This window comes from Microcaecilia unicolor, chromosome 8 (assembly GCF_901765095.1).
Source record: "Microcaecilia unicolor chromosome 8, aMicUni1.1, whole genome shotgun sequence".
Classification (NCBI taxonomy): domain Eukaryota; kingdom Metazoa; phylum Chordata; class Amphibia; order Gymnophiona; family Siphonopidae; genus Microcaecilia; species Microcaecilia unicolor.
In genome coordinates this window covers 173,257,561-173,282,434 of record NC_044038.1, presented here as the reverse complement: position 1 = coordinate 173,282,434, position 24,874 = coordinate 173,257,561, and the positions used below count along the sequence as shown (strand labels likewise).

Genomic DNA, 24,874 nt, shown 5'->3' with positions numbered 1-24,874 from the left:
TACTAGCCAGTAATAGCGACATTCATGTTGGAAAGCAGCCTGTGACTCTACTGTACTAACTACTAGAACTCAGTCACTGTTACTTCATTTCACCCAGGTCAGCAAAACACAATCATAATTTCACCTAAGGGCTTCTCCCCTTTTCTAGAGGATTTGACTACACAGTCGTGCATCTGGAACTATGTTTTCTAACAAATACAACAAAAAAAACACCTCATTTTACAAAATGTGAAAAAATTATAAAGTTTACTTGGAGTGGCAGGAATTGGCTTTTCATTGGTGATGGCCTACATCAAAGGAGTGGAAGAGTAGCCTAATGGCTAGCACAGTGGGCTGCAAAACAAGGGAACTGGGTTCAGTTCCTACTGTAGCTCCTTGTGACCCTGGGTGAGTCACCTAACCTTCCATTGCTCCAGACACAAAAGACAGATTGTGAGCTCAGTAGGGGCAGAGAAAATATCTGTACGTAATATGTAAACTGTATTGGTTGTAGCACAGAAAGGCAGTATTACTCATCACAGGGACACAGATGCGAGGACAGGGCAGCATGGAAGGAATGCAGAACTGTAGATCTGAGGGGAGGAGTAGTGTTTATGTACCAGGATATGGATTAGGACCACAAAATTGTGCCATTTGGAGGCCAAAAGGAAGACTCTGAAAATGTGAATGTGTTAGTCTTCAAGAGCCAGTGAAAGTAGATGTCTGATGCCTTACCATCTCATTCTAGAACCTCTCCATTTTTCTGACTGATTCCAATGTTTTCTGGAAGTTGTGTATAAGTTATTTATGATTATTTATATCTTATTTATTTTTGTTATATATTACTTGAATATTTAAAAATTTATCTTGCAGATTGTTACAACAATGACTGTGAAATTAATTTAAATGAGTACTGCCTGTGAAAGACCAAAATGTTCCATGTGATATGCAAAATTTAATAAATCAAGTTATCATAATATGTGTTTAAATATAAATCATTTTCTTTGAGTACATTTAACTGCTTCAGATATTTTACATTCTACCTTCCCCATCCCTAACCCTGAATGGTTTACAGTATGTTTTAGCTGACATTGTGGGATATGGTTTTGTATGTGCATGGATGAACATGGTCATGTGATTATCTGTTGGTGTCATACATGTATCTAATAGCCACGTACAAGCATTCAGGTCATATTATGAATACACATAGATATGTAACAATCAAGATACTCCTGTCCATGCTGTTACTTGGAACTTGCAGCAATTCTTAAGTAACCAATGGAGGGTCTCACTAAAAATGGAAAGATAGATAGATAAATAATTAAAAATATGTAGTAGGCCTAGAAAATGGATCTCCAAATTCTTCCATGCATTTTCTCTGCTTTGCTAATTTCTAAAAAAATAGCCTCATCTCAAAAGCAAAAACACTTATCTTCATTTTAAAGTTATTTCAATGTCCCGTGGTTATAAGCTGCTCAATTTGCAAATTCCTTTTTTCTCTTTTTTTCTTTTATCCAACATGAGTAGTAACAGTGACCATGCTCATATTTCTCAACTTGGATCCAGGTTTCATCACAAAGGCTTCATCAGGGGATGCAGGAGCTGAAACGCTTCTGGTTCTCCAAAATGGTCATGATGGTTTTCTGAAAACAAATAATTTTTATATATGAGCTTTGTTTATTTAAGAAAAATTAGTTTTGAGATAGAATATCAGGGCTTTTATTTGAGGGGTATTGCGTACTGGCACCTTTTCCATTATCTGCTAAAATTGACCCATGGTCCCCAAGTTTTAATGAAAGAGCTCAGGCCCTACACACCAATTCTGCCTTGTCATAGATTCTGTGACTGGTTGCAGGGGGCCTGGTTATTATGGAATGAGCCCTCAGTGATCACCCAACCCCTGAAGGGTGACCTAGCATTTGAGTACCGGCACCTTTTTTGCTAGAAAAAACGCACTGTAGAATATTGACAATACTGATAATAACCTGAATTATTCAAACTGATATTTGAAATTGTTAATTCAGGGTTGGAATAAAGTGTTGGGGCAGCATTTACTAAAGCAGCGCTAAGGGCATGTTAATGCTTTTAGCGCACACTAATGATTAAGATGCTCTAAACGCTGTCACCCATAGGAACATATGGGCAACTCTAGTGTTTAGCATGTGCTAATTTTAGCGCACGCTAAAAAGGGCCCTTGGTGATTTAATGATCCCAATTATTATAATATAGCTGCCCAATTACTGCCAGGTAAGCCCCTGGAGCAAAAAAAAAAAGATTTTCTGTCGCACCAAAAATGGCATGCACTGGGGGCGGGTACTACTGCCTGCTCCTGAAGTAGGCCAGCGGTGGTGCCATATTGGCGCATGCTAAGGCTGTGGAACCTCTACCGTAGCATTGAAAAAGGGCCCCAAAGTTGGGTACGAGATCCATGTTTAAGCGTTATTCTAAAAAGGCACATGCCCTTTATAGAATAGAATTTAGGGTCAATTTTTCTGGCACCTAATTTTGAACACTATTTATAGCATCTGGCCCTAAATGCATGTTTTACTGCATGCCAACTGCGAAAATACCACTAAGCTCCTCAATGCGGCTCTGTGTTGGTGGTTAACATGGCATAAACCGATTCTATATATCATACCTCAATTTCCACATGGAAATCAAAGCGTATTCTATAATAATGCATGTAACTTAATTAACTAGCTAATCAACTGTCAATTGGATGGTAACAAGCAATTAGCACTAATTGGCATTAAGATTTACACGCAGAACTCACTAAGCATATTCTGTAACGTGGTGCACATAAATTCTAAACTGCATAATGGAAAAGGGGCATGGGCATTTCTAAAATCTAGGCACATTGTAATAGAGTACACTCGCTCTGCACCTAATTTAGGCATTGGGATTTAAGCCAAATTGATGTGACCAAATGTAGTCATGTGGAGAGGCGCTCAGTGTATTCTATATACTGCGTGGAAATTTACGCCTATGCTATAACATTTAGGCATACTTTAGAGAATACAGCTAGGCGTATTTTTTCATATATAGAATCTAGTCCTAAGCGCTTAATGTAGTTTAGTAAAAGAATCCCTTAGTCACAAACAGGGGTGTAGCCAAACAACAGTTTGGGTGGGCCTAGGGAAGAACTGGGTGGGCACCAATTGTTCTCCCCCCTCCCCCAACCACCACCCAAAAAATATCTCAGCTGATGGGAAAACACTTCTTTCCACCTTGGCAGTCTTCAGCAGGCATGCGCTGAAAACTGAACATACGCAGGTGCCGGTATCATGGAGAGTAGCATTTTCATTACCATCAGGAGGAAGTCTTCAGCTGGCTGAGCTTGGGATCTTACCAGCTACCACTAAACATGTGCTACTGTTGGGTGGGCCTGAGCCCTAAGTGGGTGGGCCCCGGCCCACCTGTGGCTATGCCACTGGTCACAAAATATATTAACTATGCAGAGTCCTAGAAAAGAGTGTTTCTCAAGATAGTACCTCCTACCTACCCTGAATATGCATGATATAGATTTGCATGTACTTTTTTCATTGCATGCAAATCTATCTCATGCATATTCATTGTGGATGAGCTAAAAGCAGACTAGCTAAACCACCTACACTATTTACTGGCTTTTATTTCAGCATAGTTCAGTGGGGTTCATCAAGTAACCACAATTCTGCATTCAGGTCATCTAGAAAAAAACTCCTTTGTTTTTGTTTCTAGTTTTCATCAGCCACTGATCATTGGAAAATACAGTATTTGTAAAATGCATTGTGGTCAAAGGTTTGACGTGCTCTCATTTTTATTTTGGGAAATTTTGAACCACTGTTTTCCATATTACACATGTTTACTTCTGTGAATGAATCTTTCACACAAAGATGAACTGTTTATTAGAAAAATTATTCCAAGGAAGATATGGCTTTAGCCACTGAAAAATAAGTTTTCAACGCTGAATTCTTTAATGGTTTATCTGTAATTAAATCCTCTCGTTCCTGAAAGCACAATAAATGAAGGCAGGAAAGTTGAGTTTTCTTCATTAGTATTACAAACTGATTTAATAAAATTAGGGGCCCTTTACAAAGCTGCGAAAGCGTCTACACACGCCCAACGCATGCCAATTTGGCGTTACCGTCCGGCTTCCGTGTGGCTCTTGTGGTAATTTCAATTTTGACGTGCATCTGAAAAATATTTTCTGGCATGCGTCCACTACGCACGCCAAGTGACATTTCACACGTGTAGGTCATTACCGCCCAGTTAACCTGTGAGACCTTACCGCTGTCAATTGCTGGAGGTAAGGTCTCAGACCCAAAATGGACGCGCGTCAATTTTTATTTTGCCACATGTCCATTTTTGGCAAAAATTTTAGAAAGGCATTTTTTTTTGCAGGTGCACTGAAAAATGGATCTGTACGCACCTACACTACCGCAGGTCATTTTTCAGTGCACCTTAGTAAAAGGACCCCTTAGGCACTGAAATGTTTAAGCTTGGATTTTTCTGTATGCCTTCACAGATTGCTAAAGTTGTAGGTGTTTGTAACTCTGAAATTTAATAAACTTTACAAGTATTAAAAAAAATTAGGCACTGGGTCTCTCACTTTGGCAGAAATCTATCTCCATAGAATATTACACTTATGCCCATCAGTATTTTTGTGAAATGCACACCTAACTTTGGATTTTGAAACCTGTGAAGAACTACATTTCACAAAATGAAACCCTTTTGCTAATGCTTTCCTCCTCCGAAGTCTGAGTGGGGTGCTCCAGTTGTCCATATTCACTATTTTCAGGCGTTTGCAGACAGCTGGATATTTACAAGACAGTTGAGATGTTGACAGGACCCCTGACGAAGGTATATTTGCTGAAACATGGCCTGTGTTGGGTATTTCTTGCCAGCTCATCCTGTATCTAAAGATTTTATCATAAATGTACCGTTTGAGTTTGAAGAATAAACTGGGCTTTTGGCCATGTTGATACTTTGTCATGGTGACTTCCACCTGTTTGACTGTTGACTGTTTGTGGAAAGGTTGTTTCCCTTTTTTCCTTTGTGCCACCGTCCTTCCACCTACTTCATCCATATCAGATTAACTAACCTTTTCTTACAGTTGTTAAAAAAAATCCAGTTCATCCAAAGTACAAAAAAAAAAAAAGACATGATACACATTTCCCAAAACTAACAAAGAAAATCAAAGACTTCCCACTAATGCTCTATCTTTTTCTCCAGTGAAGCAAATTTGCTATTTTTTTTCTAGTAACAGTTATTTGATAATGTTATCACTAGCCCCTAAAAAAAAAAAAAAAGAGAGTTCTGAGGTACACTAGCTGATAGTGGGAGAGTAGTGGAGGAGGATTCACTAAAAGTACAATGAGAGAGAGAAGAAACCAAGGTAGAAGAGAGCCTCAAAATCCAAGTGAGGATAGTGTACCAAGGAGTAGGTAGTGATCAACTGTGTCAAAAGCAGGAGACAAGCCAGGAAGGATGAGGAATGAGTAACAGCCCTTGGACCTGGCCAGGAACAGGTCACTTGAGACTTTAGCAAGGGCTGTTTCTGTAGAATGTAGACAGTAAAAGCCAGATTGTAGTGGATCAAAAATAGCTTAAGATGAAAGAAAGTCATGACAATGATCACAAACAGAATGTTCAAGCAGCTTGGATGTGAAAGGGAGGAAGGAGAAGGGGGAAAGGGAAATGGGACTTGATATACCGCCTTTCTGAGGTTTTTGCAACTACATTCAAAGTGGTTTACATATATACATGTACTTATTTTGTACCTGGGGCAATGGACTTGCCCAAAGTCACAAGGAGCTGCAGTGGTAATCGAACTCAGTTGCCCAGGATCAAAGTCCACTGCACTAACCACTAGGCTACTCCTCCACAAGGGATGATAGCTGGAAGGGCAGGTGGGGTCAAGTGAAGGGTTTTTGAGGAATGGTGTAATCATAGCATGTTTGAAGGCATCAGGAACACCAGCAGTGGAAAATGATAGACTGAGTATATGACAGATGGAAGGGATGACAGTAGGGAAGATAGATCTGAGTATCTGGGTGGAAGTAGGATCAGAACAGATACCTGGTAAGTTTGGGGGAGGAGAGGAGATGGGCAGTTTCCTGTTTAGTGATGTTAGAGAATGAAGGAGTGGCAGGGGTTAAAAGAAAGACTGTAAGAATTAAGTGGGGGAAAGGAGATGGAGATGGCCTGGCAGAGAACTCAAGATTAATCTTGTGAACCTTGTCATGGCAGTTCTCACCCACAGTCTGGACAGAAAGCGAAAGGGGCAGGAGGTGGAGGCACTTTGAGGAGAGAAGTTCAGTGTGGCCATGAGATTGAAAACTTCCTTGCCCCAACCCTTGCAAACAGACATAGAACTCTTCTTTGGCAAGTGTAAAACAGACTGGGAGGAGGTCAGCGAGAATTTGAAATGTATGAAGTCAGCATGGGTGCAGGATTTTATCCAAAGGCATGCACCAGAGCAGGTACAGGAATGTAAGTGGAGCTTACAACCTGGACAAGACGCACAGACAAATGAAAGGTTTCAAGAACATCAGTTTTATAGAAACTGGATCAAAACAGCAAGGCCAGGCCCAGGGAGAACCAATGTTGGGATTTAAATCTGCCTACTATAGATGAGGGTTTTAGGTGGAGTTTGGGGGCCACTTTGAGCAAAAGGCCTCTGCCTTCTTAGTCTATAAGAAAAAGTAAGCAGGTAGATGGGTATAGGCAGGAAGCTATTTCCTGGGTACATTGGTGTTCTTATAACATTAGATATCACTGAGGTTTCTCTGTATTAATGCTTTAGGTTTATGTTAATTTCAATTTAATGTACTGCCTTCCTTCAGAGAAAACAAGGTGCTGTACAATTCATGTTACAGTAATATGGGATGTATGAGTCTTTAAAGATTATGTACCACAACATTGTCTGGTAACCCTGATGTCCAGCTAAAAGCATCACAAGTTTTCTCCATGAAAATCTTCACTTAGAACTATGCATTAGAGGAGCAAAGGAAATTATTTAAATCTACAAGTGTGGGTTAGGCTTCTTAGAAAGTAAAATAGGAAAAAAAAAACCTTCAAATAAAAGGCAAGCTAAATATACATAACTCCAAATTAACAAAATCACTTTAACTTATGAAAAATGTGGAGGAAAAGACTCAGTTTTCAATCAGTACCTTACTTGTTCCATGACAATACAAAAGGTTTACTGAACTATCACCATCACAAGTCTGGAAAACCTCCACCTCCTTTTATTTCCTGATTTCAATGTATTTAGCACTTTTTTCTTTTATGAAAGTTCTATTTTTCTTTTTATACAAGTTCTGTTTCTCTTCAATATACTTAATTAATATCAGTTTGTTGACTCTAAATCATTATGGTAACTTAGCTTTTTCGTCGACAAGGCTAAAGCTGTTACCAAATGATTTAGTCTTGGTCTCCAATAGAAGAGGCTGCTCGTATTATGGCAGTCATGCCCTCTACTCTGGGGTAGAATCAGGACTCCGTTATTGACTTTAAAAGTAGGGCAGTCTGCATTGCTGTGCTGAAAAGTGAAGGTATTTCTGCTCCTCTGTCTCTGTTGACATACAGTAAGCATGCTCTCGGGACCAGCTCTACCTTTGCTGCTTCATCCTTGTATCTCAGTGCAGCCGAAACTTTCAAGATGGACACACATACACCACACCCTGGGGCCAGCAAAATTTTCTGCCTCAGGAAAATGTTTGAGAAGAGTGCGCCCAAAAGGAATATAGCAGTAATACAGAGCAACTATGGCACAAGACACCAAGGAATTTTTCTTTTTTTGGTACTTGGGGCAGGTAGCGGTAATGGGCGGGTGCCCTAGACACCAGGGATTTAAAAGAAAAGTATTAGGGAGGGGGTCAGGGGTTGCCCTAGACACCAAAGAATGTCAGTTGGGTTTCGTAGGGGCAGGGGAGAAGATGCTAGTGCAGAAAAACTAACTGGGCAGAGATGTCAGGTTGGGCTACACCTGTCCTAGACCTGCTGAAAGAATTCATGTAGTAACTGCTTGTCAGAGACCTTTTTTTTTTTTTGGTGCATCGACCAGCATACTTAGTATCCTCATATACATTCACTTGAATGCAATGTGCAGCTATTTATGCCACATTGAAGTAAATCTGCACTCAACTCCCTTCCTGCATTGTTCATTGGCATATACCTCAATGTACCCACAGTGTTTCAAATTGGCATCAGCTTTCTGCATTGGTCCAGAGTTCTTTCTGATAAGGATGAGTTCTCCTTTGTGCTACCTGAAAAGATATTAGTGCAAAGTCAAGATCTTTTCAAGAGAGTTTAATTCTCATCATGCTTTTTCAGTTTCCGATCCAACTTTCAACTTTTGCAAAATGCAGGTTATCATAGAAATCACACAAGTATTACACCACAACACTCTTCCGGGATGCTGTAGAGTTTGTACCAGATTGTTACAATGACACACATTTCTAGCTATAGAAGGTCTACATATAGTTATTATTCAGCAACCTTGTTATTTACTGATAACACTGACTAATAGTAGTACTAATCCTATTATTTTCCTCAGGCAGACAGATATGTGTATGAAGTTAAAACAGCACTGGAACGTTGCAAACCCAAAGCTGGCTCATTTGCAGAAATGCTCAGCCTTGGATGTCTGCAACTTCTGTTCTTGCTGGACTTTGGGGGACTGCAGCCAGATCGTCCTCCAAAAGGATACTTGAATGTTGTTAAGGATTTACAGAGCTGTCATGGAGAAGACAAAGAGCTCCTGGTGTGTGCCATAGGACAACATAAGGAGGATATTACATTTTTTTTTTTTTTCTTGTACATCATTAATGGAGTATCTCTCATAGTTGCTTGGGTCAGAATATATAAGCAACCTAAGTTACAACTCACGCAAATAAGAAAACAGATGTTCTGGCTAAGAACCAAGTAAAAGCATAAATACAGCAGCCTTCAAGGCTGGAGAAAGAGACACTTAAACAGCATCTTTTCCATCTAGTTACAAGGGATCTTGCAGATGCCATGCGTGTCCTGTCTTGCACTAGCAGAACATTGCTCCTTCTATTATTTTTAAAGCAGGTGATATGTGTTTTTCTTTGGTTATTAGGAAAAATTAAAGAAAACTTAGGAATATTCAGCTGCCACCAGCGTTATTCCTGGATATTCAATTTGTCCTTTCTCCTCTGCACCACACAAATGTAGGCAATGCAACAGCTGTACCAAACCAGCCTACTACTGCCTCTCATCTCACAGATATGAGCTCTGCACTCAAACCAAATCAATACTCAAGGTGAGGCCACACCATGGAGTGATACAGAGGCATTATAATATTCTTTGTCTTATTTTGCATCCATTTCCTAGTAATTCCTAGCTTCCTATTTGTTTTTTTTGGCTGCCATCACACACTAGGCAGAAGATTTAAGTGTACTGTCTACAATGACTCCTAGATCTTTTTCTTGGGTGCTGATTCCTAAGGTGGACCTTAGCATCAGGTAACTATGATTTGGATTATTCTTTCCAATGTGCATCACTTTGCATTTGTCCACATTAAATTTCATCTGTCATTTGGATGCTCCTGCAGAAGTTCCCCGATGATCAAAATTAATAGTGTGCATAAATATGCCTGCTATTAGTTTTGATCGCCAGGGTTTTATTTCCCCGTGCTAATTTTACAGCGCTGTGTGGAACAGCTCGGGGTTTTGATTATCGACCTATAAGAGAATTAAAACACAAACCAATGCATTTCTCAGATTTTTGAAAGCTGATATGAAGGCTTTGGAAGAAGAATGCCATCATGGATATGATCAACCACCATCGCTGCTTCCTGACAGATGCAGGGCCTGCCTGCAAGACTGTGAACATTGAAATGCTCCCAGAGACAGTTTCTGATCCTTAACCCTGTTACAAACTGCTTTGTGTGATCCTACTGAAGTTATAGTGGTAGAAAGAAAGCACAGAATATCTTTCAGCCTCAATAATCAAACTGTTTTCAAAAGTATCCTACCAACCTTGAGGTAGATATGTAAATAAAAATAAATGAAATGTGTGTTTTTAGTTATTTTGATCTACTGATACAATTTGACTTGTGTTTGTATAAATCTGTTGTAAAAGCCTCAATTCCTAGAGTGCTCTCCTTTACATTGACATTATGTGTAAAGACCTTGTTTCTCTGGGAACCTACGGTTTGAAAATACATTTGCCTTTTGTAAACGAAGGTGAATTCCTTTCTGAAGTGCTCAAGTTTGCGTCAGTGTGTCTCCTGTGTCTCTCTGTCCTTCTCTTCTCCTCTGAATCTCCCCTGTCCTAATTGCTTTCTTTATTTTTTTTTTTTTTGGGGGGGGGGGGGGAGGAGGAGGACTGGGTGCTCACTGGGTAGTCACTTATCCCGAAAGGAAGCTCTCCTTACTTTTTTTTTCTGATAGATTTCATGTTTGCTTTTTTTTACTGGAAGATCATTTTGACCACTGAAAGCACAATGCCTGATCATGCAACTTGCAAAAGAAATCCATGTTGGAAAAAACAATTGCAGAGAGAAATAAATCATTTGTCTCTCTTTTGTCTAGTACTTTTGGAAATTAATGGCAGTTTTTTTGAATATCAATATTTCAGCATTAAAGAAACAAAAACAGTTTGTTTTAAAATACAAATCAGACTTTTTATTTAAACACACATTTATTGTGTTAAAACAGGACTTTAGTTCAAAAAAATATTTAAGGCTGATAACAGCTGAGGTACAAAAAGGCACAGGAACAAGGTGCTGAATCTTGACCAATTCAACACCAGCGACTGCAGAACAATGGTAATATTACTGGTAAGGCAATGTTCCCCAGTCTTCTTGGAGGATCACATGATCATTCAGGTTTCCAGGATGGTGATAATGAAACGCACTAGATGGTTTTGCACACACCAGATCTCCAATGTATGCCAATCTCTCTCATGGGTCTTCTTTGTGGATATCCTGAGAACCAGATTGGTCAGGGAGGTCTCCAGGACTGGGGTTGGAAAACAGTGTGCTAGAGATTGTGGGTCAGAAGCGAGACCAAAACACTGAAGACAGATTGCACACAGTAGCACATAGCCTACGTTCTCCTAGTGTTTCTGACAGTTATGCCATCCTCTGTTCAAGGATTCTTTCACAGCAGAAGGATTCACTCCTCAGGAGCTTGTCCTTAAATCAGCAGATATCAGGAAGGAAGAGATGGAAGACAGCACACAGAGAGGAAGGGGCAAGAATTCAGTCCACTTCTGTTAATCCACAGGGCCTCAAGAACTCCTGTCCTCTCTCGTGGAACCATTTGTTTGAAACTGTCAACAGAAGCATAAAAAATAATCAAAAGTCTTTCGTAAATAAATAAATAAATAAATTCAAACAAGATCCAAAAACATTTTAAAATTCTGAATTTCAGAAACACTCAGTGCCGCAACTGAAGTGAACTGCTTAATACCATATATCAGGCACTCACAGAAATGCTTCAAAAGGGTGAGAGGTGGGAGGAAAACTATATTGTTATATCCAATTACAACTGGGGGCAGATGGAGACAGGGAGAAAAAAAAAAGCCCTATTTATTAAGCATTTTCTCCAAACATAAATTGCATCCTCATTGTATTATTATCAAAGTACTGTTTGTTGAGACTCATTAGCTTTTCCAAAATTAATTTAATAATTGATAATAGTGTGAGGATGTCCTTCAAGTACCTACAGGCCCGAATCTCTATGTTTTACACCCACTCTTTATCTAATGGGTAGTGAGCTTGTACTATTAAAGTCACTCATTTTTGATATTTTCTACGGTGAGCCTCCCAGACATAAATGTTTACAAGCAAAGAACAAATTGAATTTAATTAAAATAAAGCAGAGAAAAAATATGTCACCCCAACACACAAGGTCTAAGTTTATTTGTAAAAAAACACATTTCTTTGATGATCCTCTTGAACAGTTGCTTTTCAACTCAGTCCTCAGGGCACACCCAGGTTTCCAGGATATCCACAATGAATATGCATGAGATAGACTTGCATACCAATAAGGCAGTCTGACTGCCCTGAGGACTGGATTCTAGTAGATCAGCAAAATATAAAACTTGGTAGTAAAATATATTGTATTTTCTTTCAGTCATCTTACTTTGTAACACTTCTTACTCTCTTACCTATCTCTATATGTTCCATCTTTGCTTTACCCTTCACTATCAATTAAAATGTTCTATTATGTACTGTGTTGACAGTGTAAGTAGTATATACTATGCCATACTTTGTATTATTTGAATATTTTTACTACTGTAATTGCCTATTGCTCATGTTTGATCTATTCTTACTGTACATCACCTTGAGTGAATTCCTTCAAAAAGGTGGTAAATAAATCCTAATAAATAAATAAAATTTAGGGTTTTCTTGCTATCTTACCCATGGACATTTACTGTACCTTGCCATGACCTCACAGTGACTGTAGTGAGTTATAAATTTGTTAACCAAATACTGGCATTACTGATCAGTGGACCAACCTAATGGCGACCATGTCAAAGGTCTAGCTGCAGTTTGTAAGTAGTCCAGTTTTGATGTCACAGACTGCCAATACAAGCTGTGGGGGCGGCACTCCCAACCCATGGGGAAGGGTATCCAAGCTATTACACAATGGCAACAGCCACTGGCCAGGCTCAGGATGCATGAACGCAAGATCTAAAGAGAAGCATAGACCGTGATGCCTAGTCCAAGACTGGCAATGTAATGGCTGGGCTTACAAGCGAGGGGAAATAGCTGGAGTGGAGAAATTACCTCAGAACTCACAAATGTAGGCTCATGGTGCTGCTGGTCAGACCCAGCTGAGCTGGAAGCTCAATGCAGCAAGTGAAAATAGGTGGGCCTAAAAGGGCTAGTGATTCACCAATTATTCTAAAAAAAACTACACCAGTGTAATGACAGCGGGGAAGCGTCACATTTGCATTGTGCCACTATCCTTACCCTCTTAATCCAGCTTCTTCTGCAAATGTATAGAATGACAGAAATACCACTAATAGGAAAAATCTTTAGTACTGGGTCCATTGTTTATTAACCCTCACTTATTTGAGAGAGTTATCAACTGTCATCCCTGTGTCAATGTAGCTTACAAAATAAACACATTTATTTGCTACTTTTATTGAAATTACAGCTCCACAGTACATTTTTGGAATTTCAACTCTTTCCCAAGTAAGGTTTTCTACACATAAAACAAAAACTTTCTTCAAAGGGCTGCGAGTCCAGTCACTTACCCCATTTACTTCCCACTAAAACCGGACAAGCTGCGTGCCTTGTTCTGTAATCACCCTCCCCACTTCGGAACAGATTATACCAAAACACTGCTGTGCCCTGAAACCATAAGGAGACACAGGAATTTCATTAAACACAGAAATCTAACTGGTTTTATCTTTTAAACCAAAACCATGAACACCAGTCACACTGTCGATGTGCTTATTTCTTTGCAAGTACATGTAAGACATTCATCCAATAAAAGCCTATTTAAGCAGCTAATATTGATACACATATCAATAGACAAATCTTCAGAAAACAGACATATAAGAACAGATGAACTATAAAAGCTGCTCATCATTACAGACTTCTTTCCTCCTTACTTCCCAAATACAGGAGAACATATTTGTCTTTAGTAGTTTCTAAAATCCTAAGCAATCTTGTTCCTCCTAAGTGAGATAGGAAGCACAATCCAAATGCTGGGGCCGCAACAGAGAAAGCAGAAGCATGAATAACGAAAAATCACCCTTCACAAAGGGACGGAACAGCCAAACAACGTGATCCTGCAGAATGAAGAGTGCATGCTGTCAAGTGTGGTATCACAACAATCTTAAAGTGACCAGGAAATCCATTAAGCAAAGCCTTAAAATCTAAGGAACACATCTTAAAACGGATTCTAAACGTGACCAGTAACGAGCAGAGAGATTTCCAGCGTGTAATCCCCATGGTCCATGCTTTGTAAACAGGTGAGACGCTCAATTCTAAACTACCTGAAGAACATGCACCACATTTGAGCAGGGACTGTCTCTTTGTGTCAGATGTTCAGCGCTGCGTGCATCTGGTAGCGCTATATAAATGCTAATAATATAGGCCATAGTGAAAATTTTTTTGGGATTGGACTTGGAATTGTTAACCATTTTAAATGGGCATGTTCTGAGAGATGGCATATCAAATGCAGTAAATAAATAAATATGCAGAAAGGTCCAGGTAAAAACAGTATTACAGTGATCCAATTAAACAAGTACCAGAGATTCAACAACAGTACACAGGCTTGTGCTGAACGGAAAATGAACAAGCAACGCAGCAGAGACAATTTGAAAAAGGAGACATACATGAGGTTTTAAAAGTTATACATGAGGTTTTAAAAGTTAAGAGAGAAACCAAAAGGACCCCAAAATTCTGCACCACGTTAGGAAACGTGAAACTATCATCCCTAAGCTAGACCACGAACATGGGGTGGGGGGGGGGGGGGGAAAGAAGAAGATACAGATGTCCTACCAACCCATAGCAACTCAAGTCTTACCAACATTCACTGAAAGTTTTTGGACATTCAATTTGATCTGAACGTCTTCAGCATTCTCACCTGCATAATGAAGCTGAATGTCATCGGCATATATCCAAAAAACATACTCCTAAGACATGAAGTACAGTGGCCACAGACATAAATTAAACAGGATGGCCAAAAGCAAAGATCCCTAAGATGAAGCAGAGTTAATAGACCTCACCTGAATTGTTCTTTAAGACAGAAAGAGATGAAACCAAAGCACAACTTTGAAAAAAAGATACCAACTGCTTGACTAGTATAGAATGATTGAATGTGTCAAACACAACTAATTAAATGATACCAGCAACACTGGATGTGCAGGAGAACTTCAAGATTTCAGGTTTATTAAAAATTGTAAATTATTCTTTCTTCAAAAAGTCAGTAAATAAATCCTAATAAATAAATAGTATAAAGGGAGAGTAGTAATTAGAGATTAATACGAGATAAACTTGATGATGTTAATTTTATTCAGTACATTTTAAGGCTTGCTTAAATTTTTTGCAGTTGATATGAAAATCATGGAGGCTACTGTCCAGCTCCCCTAAACAGTATCTTCTCTCTCACTGGGACAATCATATCTAACGTTTCCTGGATTGTAATATTCCAATTTTCTACCATGTGCTGAACATCAGACTGATTCTACTGTGATACCTCAAAACATAATGAATTAGCAAAGTATTCAACATTAAAAAGAGCTCTGATGTGATGACCCACTGCATCGGCTACAGGATAGCAGCTCTCTGAAACAGTAATTGACCTGTCACAATATAGTGGTCAGACCAGGGTACCGAATAGCAACCCTGTAACGACGGCCAGCATTTCTCCTCCCATACCTGGCATAAAATTCATAAGGTAGAAGCAGAATGAACAGGCCCAGATAAAATGTGTTATCCTAAAGAAGCCTTGTCACACAAAAATTATCAAATGATTCCGTATCAGGGTTAGTCACTTCATCTATATGAAGATTAAAATAACCAATTATTTTTAAAATTCCTAAATTAAAACCAGATGTTAACCACTCAATGATAAAGGGTTAAGAGTCAGGGGAACTGGCAGACAATAAACAGGGGAATAAAGACGGAAACACTCTGTGACAACAACTGATATCTGAGGCATACTCAACAATCAAATCAGCAATAAAAGAGGGTGTGTTCCAGATCAAAACACCATCCATAGAGACAAAATTAACAGTGTACAAGGAGCCCCTCTCTTCAAACAGCTGATGAGATGCTGATAAATTAAAACCTTCTCACTCATACTGAGAAGAATGCCTAGCCCTAAGCCATTCTGCACCAGCACACAATAGAAACTTTGGATTATGTAATTTCAAAAGCTTAGCTACACAGTACAAGAGGTGCCCGTTCTACAAAGCAATATAGGATCTTGCTTTTCTTTATAGAATATTAACTTAGCAGGGAAAATATGTGCCTAAGTGCTGGAGATAGAATATTATGTTACATGCATGATTGCCTCTGTGTGTACCTACCTATAAAATACCTGTTGAGTAAGATAAATGTGTATTTCCAGAATAATGCTTGGCTGGGACTTTGGCATTTGTGTGCATATGTGCACACACACACTCCCCTATATGCATTACTCTAATCACATACATGTGTAATTATGTGTGAACAGTTATGCATCACTTTATGACGTTGCCCTGATCGTGGCCGGCCTCAGGGTGCAAAGCATATGGGCCATTCTGAACGGAAATCATCAGGGCCGGTTTAAGGAATGAGCCAGGCGACGCACTAAAAGCCTGCCTCACTGGTCACTCTTCACAGTGGTGAGAACCTGTTCCTTTGCTCTTGGGACACCACATTCCCTTGAGTTGGCCCTGGAAACCAGCATAATTAATCTCTCATATAATAGTGAGGAAACTCATATGCAAGCAGTAGGATGGTAGAGCTTGAGAGCTAAGGGAAGCTTCTGAAAAAAATCATGTTACCTTTTTGGGCCAAATTGCAGCCCCCAAATCTGGAAAAACTGTGGCGCCTCCTGCTTCCACATCACTCATCTGGAAATGGTCACACACAAATATTCATGTGAAATTCAAAATATAGGGGAGAAAGAAAACATTTAGATACTACATGAACCTAGAAAGAAAGTGCCAATAATACATTTTGATTAAAATATCGCCTATTAAAATATTATTCATGAGTTAGCCCAATGAAAAATTTGTGCACTGCCATGAGGAGAACCTGGGTACATAACTGGATCAGGTATTCTACTGTTCACAGCATGTGGGGAGTGTCTGAGTCACTGCACTACAGCGATACACAGTGGTCACATGATTTGAGGAACTCTGAAAAGAACCCTATGTATGGCTCCCAGTTAAGGACCTGTCTGTCACTGCAATGACTGGGCTATGTCGGGGGGGGGGGGGGGGGGTATGAAGGGAAGGGTGTAATAAAATCACAGGTACATGTGAATGAAGGATTATGGGGCCTAATCTCAGCTTCTGTGCTCTGTGGGCTGCAAGCTTAAAGGAGGAGGAGAAGACTGTTTATATCATCTGGCAATCCACCAGTACAGTTTTACTTTCTACTTAGACCAAACCTGTGCAATAGCACTTTCAACAAACATTGCCTTGTTTTAACGGAATATTTAGATCATGAGCAATTACGTTAGCAGTGCTGCTCTCCTGCTAATATCATGGTATATTTATTCCCCATCCTCCTTGAACAAAGTTCAACCCCAAATGATTTACAATAGACTACAATAAATCATAGCATACATGTGAAAAAATGTGCCATACACAGTACTAGAGAGAGAGGCTGGCATTAGAAAATCACATATTAATTCTCTTGAGAAGTAACACACATAGCAACACAGTAAATGACAGCCCAACAAGGCAGCTCTATGCAGGTTATAGTCATTCATGCTTAAACACTGGTTGGCAATTTGCAATCATGCCAACCACTCTGCCTCAAGTTGCACGGCATATGATAACATGATATACAATATTGGAGTTACTGAATTCACATGTCCTTTGCCATTAGTGGGTCACAGACTGTAGACGAATGTCTGGCTGGCACTGGCCTTACTAAAAAGGCCCATGACATCAATACATTCCTGTCTCACAGATCAAAGGGTCATGAAATTTTGGCTCAATGATGATGCAATGATTGCATATTATATGTCATCTCTGTAGCTGTTAAATGACTTTATACAGGCCAGCCTCATGCACTGAACTTTGGGGGAATTCACATTTTAGACATGCAGTTAAGCATTTTCATGTTCAAGTTATAAAGTTCAGGATGTACTGCAGTACCCGGCAGGAAACAAGATCTGGCCAAGTGGCTAGTTTAGAAATGTTTGAGGAGAGAGGTAGGAAGGGACAAGGACTGCCTTGGGTTTTTCTTTTTTTCATGTCTGAGGCTATACTTACATAGTTTAAAAAAGTGGCCACTCGATTTCCAGTGCCTAAACGCTTGAAAACATCAGCTTCCTCTTTCTACAATATGAGAGTGAAGAAAAAACAAGCACACAAGGTACTTACATAGTTCAGATATGTGGCAAGCCTATTCCCCTCTGTTTTGAGATTGCTGTCAAAGGGACGCTGCAACAGATAACAACTTTAACCCAGATTCTAAAATGAGTCAAACCAGCCTGATCTTAAAAAAGCTTCTCAGAGACAGGTGGCATCATCTTTTTTAAGACTAATTTTTAATTCACTCCAATTAAAATGTTTCAAAATTATTTTGTTTTCAAGACAGTTATTCTTAATTAAAAGTTAGGTGCAAAAGAAAGCTATGAGATTACACCCTTTAGCCGTGGCAAGCTTGCAAACACACACAAGAAAGTATGCTGTGTTGTAGTACTGATTATCCCTATTTTAATCCCCAATATGACCCAAAAGGAAGTTAAAAAGGTGACCGATTCTGGATGCTAACTGTGCTTCATATCTTTTGGGATAAAACGTAAAACCAGAGACCAGTTCAAAACACACTATGGAGTAGATGTTCAAAGCGATTTAAACATCCAGTGAAGAGGCTCCTGGCTATTTAACTCACTTGTATGGAGCTATCCAGAGTTATTCAATGGCACTTAACCGGGTTAGTGCCACAGAATATCATTGGCTACTGCAGTATTCAGCCCGCTAACCGGCTCAGTAACAGCATAAAGTTAGGACAGAAAAAAAAGGCTGTCCTAACTTTATGCAGAGTGTTAACTGGGCACCAGTCTGAATATCGGCCAGTACCTGGTTAACATCTGGGTCGGCAGTCATACCCGGATATTCAATGCCGGGAGCCAGGAACATTTAGGGTTAATTTGGTCTGTGGCTGGAAGCAGCTAACTAGCCACTTAATGCCACAGGCTGAATACTGGGCCCTATGAGGATAGTTTTCAAAACCATTCTTGTATGTAAACCAGTGGTATTTGTGCATACGCCGAGCGGCAGGACAGTGTTTGAACTTATGCACACAATTTTGAATTTTCAAAAATGTGTGCAAACTTCCTGAAAATATTTGCACACTAAATAGCAGGTATAAAACATGTACATTATCGGTGGGACAACTTTCCAAAGGAAAGCATGCCCTTTGAAAAGTGGTATAACTTATGCATGCAGCGACTGCAGAATTTAGGAAGGCTGTAACAAAAGTTACCCTGCCTGCCTGCACGGTTTGCAGTGGCCTAGTGGTTAGGGTGGTGGACTTTGGTCCTGGGGAACTGAGTTCGATTCCCGGCACAGGCTGCTCCTTGTGACTCTGGGCAAGTCACTTAACCCTCCATTGCCCGCCGCATACAGCCTGCCATGAGTGGGAAAGCGTGGGGTACAAATGTAACAAAACAAAAAAAAAAAATGTAATACTGGAATGTGAATTGGGACCCACACATTTGAATTTTAGTCTTAATTGGAAGTGGTCCAAATAATGCAAAGCAATTTTTAAAGCAGTATTTCAGCCATGACTTCAAATTCAACCCAGCATTGGGGGCTAGCATCAAATATTTACATTTAAATGTAAGGCAGGAGATGTGATGATGTCCAAAGCCTCTTAATTCCCATATTACAAAACACTGTCACACTTTTATGCCAAGATGTTGTGGTTAATGTGCACAAGTGAGAGAAATCTGTGCCCATATACAACCCCCCCCCCCCCCCCAAAAATACAACATTCCAAGGGCCCCGTTTACTTAGGTGCGTGTTTTTAGCATGCCTACACTTAGTGCACACGCTAACCATGTAGGGACCTATAGGGATATTGTAGGCGAGTACATGGTTAACACATGTACATGGTTAACGCATGTTAAAAACTTTAATGCGCCTATAACGCTGCTTAGTAAACAGGGCCCTAAGATTTCAGAAAGGACATCTGAGATTTTAACTTATAAAATGAATAAAATCAAGCCATGTTCAATAAATCTGAACATATCAACTAATATTTTGCAATGGAAAAAAACAGCAAGTACAGAAGATGCTTACATCGTATTATATCTCTGTTATTACATTTCAGTGCTGTTAAATGTTTGATCCTGTTTCATGGTAGTTCTGTTATTAGGTTTCAATTTGCTGTATTTATGTTTATACTTGTACATTTTACTATTGTTATGCTATTAACAAAATTGCAAATTTGATTTTAAACTGTACCTACTGTACACCGCCTTGGGTGAATCTCTTCATAAAGGCAGTTAATAAGTTCAAATAAAGACAGACTTAATCTCACATCAGAAAGGGACATTATAAATTCATGGAATAATTCTCCTTATTAAGATTCCCTTAGTGACAGGGTCCCCTTAACAGCTTCAATTCATTAAGCACTGCAATCTCACACAACACTGAATGGCAGGAGGAAAGGAGAAAAGCCATGAGCATGCACACAAGATGCCAGAAACACAAGCAGAGGAGCAGTGCAGAAACTCACTCTGACCCAAAAGAAGATAGCAAGATATTTAATCATCTCCTACACAAGAGGATTATGGAGTAAGAAAGCGGGGTGTGCAGTTACCATGTCAAAGTGCAAAAATGTGTTCAACAAGTGCTTTTTTTATCATGTCGATCATTTTTTGTCTCCACTGATGACATGAAAAAAAACCTGGACCCTGGCCAAACCAGATTATACCTGCTGTGAAAGCAAACACAACATCAACCTTAAAGTTTTAGTTCCTGTATCTCTCAAGTCTGATGCAGCTTTTATTCTTGCAAACTCTATTGCTGGCCTTTGGTTTCTAGCCGTGCAAAGCCTAAACTCCACAGAGGTGGCAGAAATCAGCCTGAACTGGGCTCTATAACACAAGTCTTGTGTATGAGGTAAGGGCATAAGAACATAAGAATAGCCATACTGGGTCAGACCAATGGTCCATCTACCCAGTATCCTGTTTCCAGCAGTGGCCAATCCAGGACACAAGTACCTGGCAGAAACCCAATTAGTAGCCACATTCCAAGCAGGGAGTAACTGGCCTGGTGGTCAGAGTAGTAGGCTGTAAATCACAGAAGCTAGAATTCAAATCCCACCTTTTTAACTAACATACCTCATTACCTTGCGCAAGTCATTTCATCTCCCATTGCCTCAGATACAAAATTAGGTGGCTTCATATTATTTAATATGCGTTAATGCACATTGGTAAATGAGACTATTCAATTGTAATTTTACAGGTATGATAAGTACCTTTCTCAAATATGAAGTATCTCTTTGGGCTAGGTACTTATCACACCTGAATAGTTACTGCCATTATAAAGAGCTGCTTATAAAAATATAAGCATGTCAAATATACGAGTCCCAGTGTAGGAAAACCAAGAGGTTGCTGGTGAGAATTACAATTTCCTGGAGAGAATCAGTTTTGACACAGCACACACACCCATTTTTCTTACTCCATTACTGAACAGTATCCAGCATCACCCCGTAAGAGTGACCCAGAAACCTGGAAAAGAGCCCAAGAGCTGTTGCTTAGTTTTATACCCACAAGTATCATGCCCGCCCCTCCCCCCCTCAAAAAAAAAGCAATCATTGGGGGGGGGGGGGGAGTTTATTGTTGCACTGTCCTAATTGATTTCAATGTATTTACTGCAATGCCCTCAAGAGCTCACTGTAATTTATAAGAATTTATATAACAATTTAATCTAGTTTAAAAAAATACACACTAAACCTTTTCATATAATCTTTTTCCAAAAATTCAGTCAGAAGAAACACTCTCTCCACTCTGGACCAAATAATTATACCATTAGTTTTAATGTTTTTGTAACAAAACGAGATTTAATTTTTTCCCCCCCAAACATTAAATAGTCTGAGAAGTTTAACTGTATCTAGGTACAGCTGCTTACATAATGAGTTTCCTCACAATGAGAAGAGGTACAAAACAGCAAGACCACATTCATTTAAATTAGCAGAGGTGGGTACTGTACAGAAATGCTACAGGCTGAATTCGTTTGGCTAACAGCAGCTCAGGTTTCCAAATTCTTTTCAATCTCTCATTCATTGCATATGAAGTACTGGGTATATGGTTTTCTTGTTCTTTGAATAACTGTGTATATCTCATTACAAGTCAGTTTCTACTGCACACTTTAAAATCACCTTGCTTTTGTGTGTACCTAGCAATTGAATAGGCAACAGAAGAGATATGCTTACCCGTGAAAAATCAAAATGTGGCTCATATTGACCTCCCAAACCATAATTTGCAACCTGAGAAAAGGCAACAAATAACATGCTTCATGAAAACTAATGAAGGTAGTGGGGTAAAATGTTAGTAAGCAACTCAAAGAATACATGATCTTTAGTGTCATCTGTAGTACTGCAGTAGGCAGGCAAAATAAGCACATGTCATGGTCCTGTGGTTCTTATCTGCATGTGCAAAGCTGCAATGCATAATCTATAAAATAGCTTTCAAGGTCCATACAATTTGTGCTTAAGGAAGATAAGCAGAATGAGAACTAAAAATAAATCCAACAAACTTTTAGTCTAAAGCAGTAGTTTCCAAACCTGGTTCTGGAGGCGCCCCAGCCAATCAGGTTTTCAGGATATCCATAATGAATATTCATGAGACAGATTTGCGTGCACTGCCTCCACTGCATGTAAATCTCTCTCATGAATATTTATTATGGATATACTGAAAACCTGACTGGATGGGGTGCCTCCGGGATTAGGTTTGGGAACCACTGGTCTAAAGGCATCATTTCTCTTTCCTTGACCAACTGTGTAGCCCTTTCCTCGGCTATAAATGTATCTCCTGGCTATTGACCATACTGGGGGTAATTCCACAAAGGCTGCATGTCAATTTTGGTGCCCCGGTGGTGTTTGATGCACTTCTACTACCCAAGAAAATGCTAAATGGATTTAAAAATCATTTTTTGCTTAATTGCTACATCATTTCTGTTGGGATACAAAACTGTTTACAATGATAACAGTCCCGGTATCGCCTACCACATCTGGCCCAGTGATACCAAGTCAAGGTTCAATTTATCTGAATACCTGCTTAGGGTCAGGCCATCAAAGTGATATACATAATTAAAAGTATAAAACAAAGATACAAATATAGCATCTGGGTAACATCATAGCCACAAATACATAAAATGCACACGATTAGAAAGGATCTCACACACAAAACACCAAGACCTGCTCCTCTCATGAATTTCGGCGCCAGAAGGGCAGAGTGATGGCGCTGAGCAGCTACAGGGGTTCCCTCGACCCCACGGCCAAAGAATTGGAGGACGGCAGAATGCAAGAGGGAGACCCAGGGCTGTGGTGCTAACAGCAGTATATGGAGCTCCTCAGGCCCTGCCCTCCAAGATGCATAAGTCAGGCCTGGATGTGTACCAGAAACCAGACAGGGAAACTAAGACCGGGGGGGGGGGGGGGGGGGGGCAATGCCTGTGAAAGAGGGCGCAATCGCAGTTACAGAGGAGACATTTTTGGGGAAAGTGGGGGATGCAGGGGCATTAGAGGTCAAGGAAGGTTGGGAGGGGGCAAGGGTTAAGGAAGTCAAGTGTGGGGGGATGCTGGATGAAGGAAATCAAACTAAGGCTATACAAGAGATTGCTGAGAGTGAAGGGGGAGGGCTGTATGAATTGATTTACACTTCTGAAACTCTGCTGGAAAAGTCTCACTCTTTGGGATGTGTCAGCCTTGGCATCTCTGCTGACTAATTATCCTAAAATAATTGTTCAAAGATACTGGCAGACAAACCCTGAGATAAATTTGTCTGCCAAAATTTATTGGAAGTATAGCAGAGCAGACCCTTTGGAAAAGATTCCTAAAGATTTCCCCAGAGAACATAAAACATCAGCAAGGTTCTTTCAGTAGCTCAGCGCAAGAGGAAATGGAGATTACTTACCTGTAATGTAGGTTCTCCTTGGACATCAAGATAAATTAGCTACCCAATCCTTTCCCTTATGGTTGAAATTGACTAGGCTTTAGAACAAACTGAGCAGAGGAGCTACACCTGCACAGAAGGGAGAACTTGCACATGCTTACAGAGCTTTTCTACATTCTTCTGAATTCTGGGACAGCAGTCTGACTTTGCTCTGGAAAATGCTGTGAAGTTCTAAACTAAAATTATGAATGTAGCAGTGATCCTTTGCTCCCGCTGCATTTCATGGTAATCCACCAATTATGATGTTTAAAACTCCCAGGCAGAATCTAACACAGAATAAAGATCTGCATGCAAAGGCACATTTTACGGGGTCCTCCCCCACCCCCCCCGAGATGTTGGCACAGCATGCAAAAGGGTAGCATTTTAATACAGTCTCTTAGTCTAAAAATGCTGCTTTGACCTCAGTAAGGAAACAAGGAAAACCTCAAATACCTGCAGTAATTCTGCTGTATCAACTGATAACCCTGTGATGGCTTGCATGCGTCGATTCACCCGAGCAATGACAGAATCATCATCTTCCTCCAACCAGGCACTGAGAAAAGAAAAAGCAAGTTGCAAAAAGAAAAAGCAAGTTGCTGGAAAAGTCTATTTTCCTAAAACATTTTAGTGTTAGAATTGCCAGTTTTCAGTATAGTCCTACCACGAAATACTAAATCCAGCACATGCAGTATTCCTACTTCAGTCTCATGCCCCTAACCTTGTTAATCGACTGCTGGTTTTATTTCTTCAAACATGTGAGCAAAGACAACGGAGCCCTATTAAAATGAAATGCATGGATGAGCACCATTTCCCAAAAGCTGTTCTCACCTCACGGTGCAACACATCCTTACCGTAAGGAATCTGCTTCCACAATAAACTGCTGCTGGAATTACAAGTTTTTATACTTGATGTATTACATTGCATGTAGCGTCTCATTTATAGAGCATTACAAATAAAGAATGAAGATACCAGCAGGAAAAAAAAAAAACAGCCCCCCCACCCCCCATCTCTACTGTGCAATCCAAATATAAAGATTGTATGACAGAAACGAGAAAAACTACACTGGCTCCCACTTAAAGAACGCATCACGT

The 24,874-nt window shown here is 39.8% G+C and overlaps 1 protein-coding gene across 5 annotated transcripts in view; it reads right to left on the bottom strand.

Moving 5' to 3' along the window:
• Positions 1-10,590: 10,590 nt before the first annotated feature.
• Positions 10,591-24,874, bottom strand: part of P4HA2 (prolyl 4-hydroxylase subunit alpha 2) — a 59,429-nt gene continuing 45,145 nt past the window's right edge. For 3 of the 5 annotated variants that reach the window (XM_030211094.1, XM_030211095.1, XM_030211093.1), the window contains 6 exons: positions 24,237-24,336; positions 22,064-22,117; positions 17,887-17,952; positions 16,444-16,512; positions 13,198-13,294; positions 10,591-11,262 (listed from right to left, as the gene is read on the bottom strand). In XM_030211094.1, coding sequence (XP_030066954.1) covers positions 11,192-11,262; positions 13,198-13,294; positions 16,444-16,512; positions 17,887-17,952; positions 22,064-22,117; positions 24,237-24,336 — 457 coding nt within the window. In that variant the 3' untranslated portion in view covers positions 10,591-11,191. Of the gene's footprint in view, positions 11,263-13,197; positions 13,295-16,443; positions 16,513-17,886; positions 17,953-17,997; positions 18,058-22,063; positions 22,118-24,236; positions 24,337-24,874 lie in introns of all 5 variants that reach the window. The other 2 variants (XM_030211096.1, XM_030211097.1) reach the window with 2 other exon arrangements.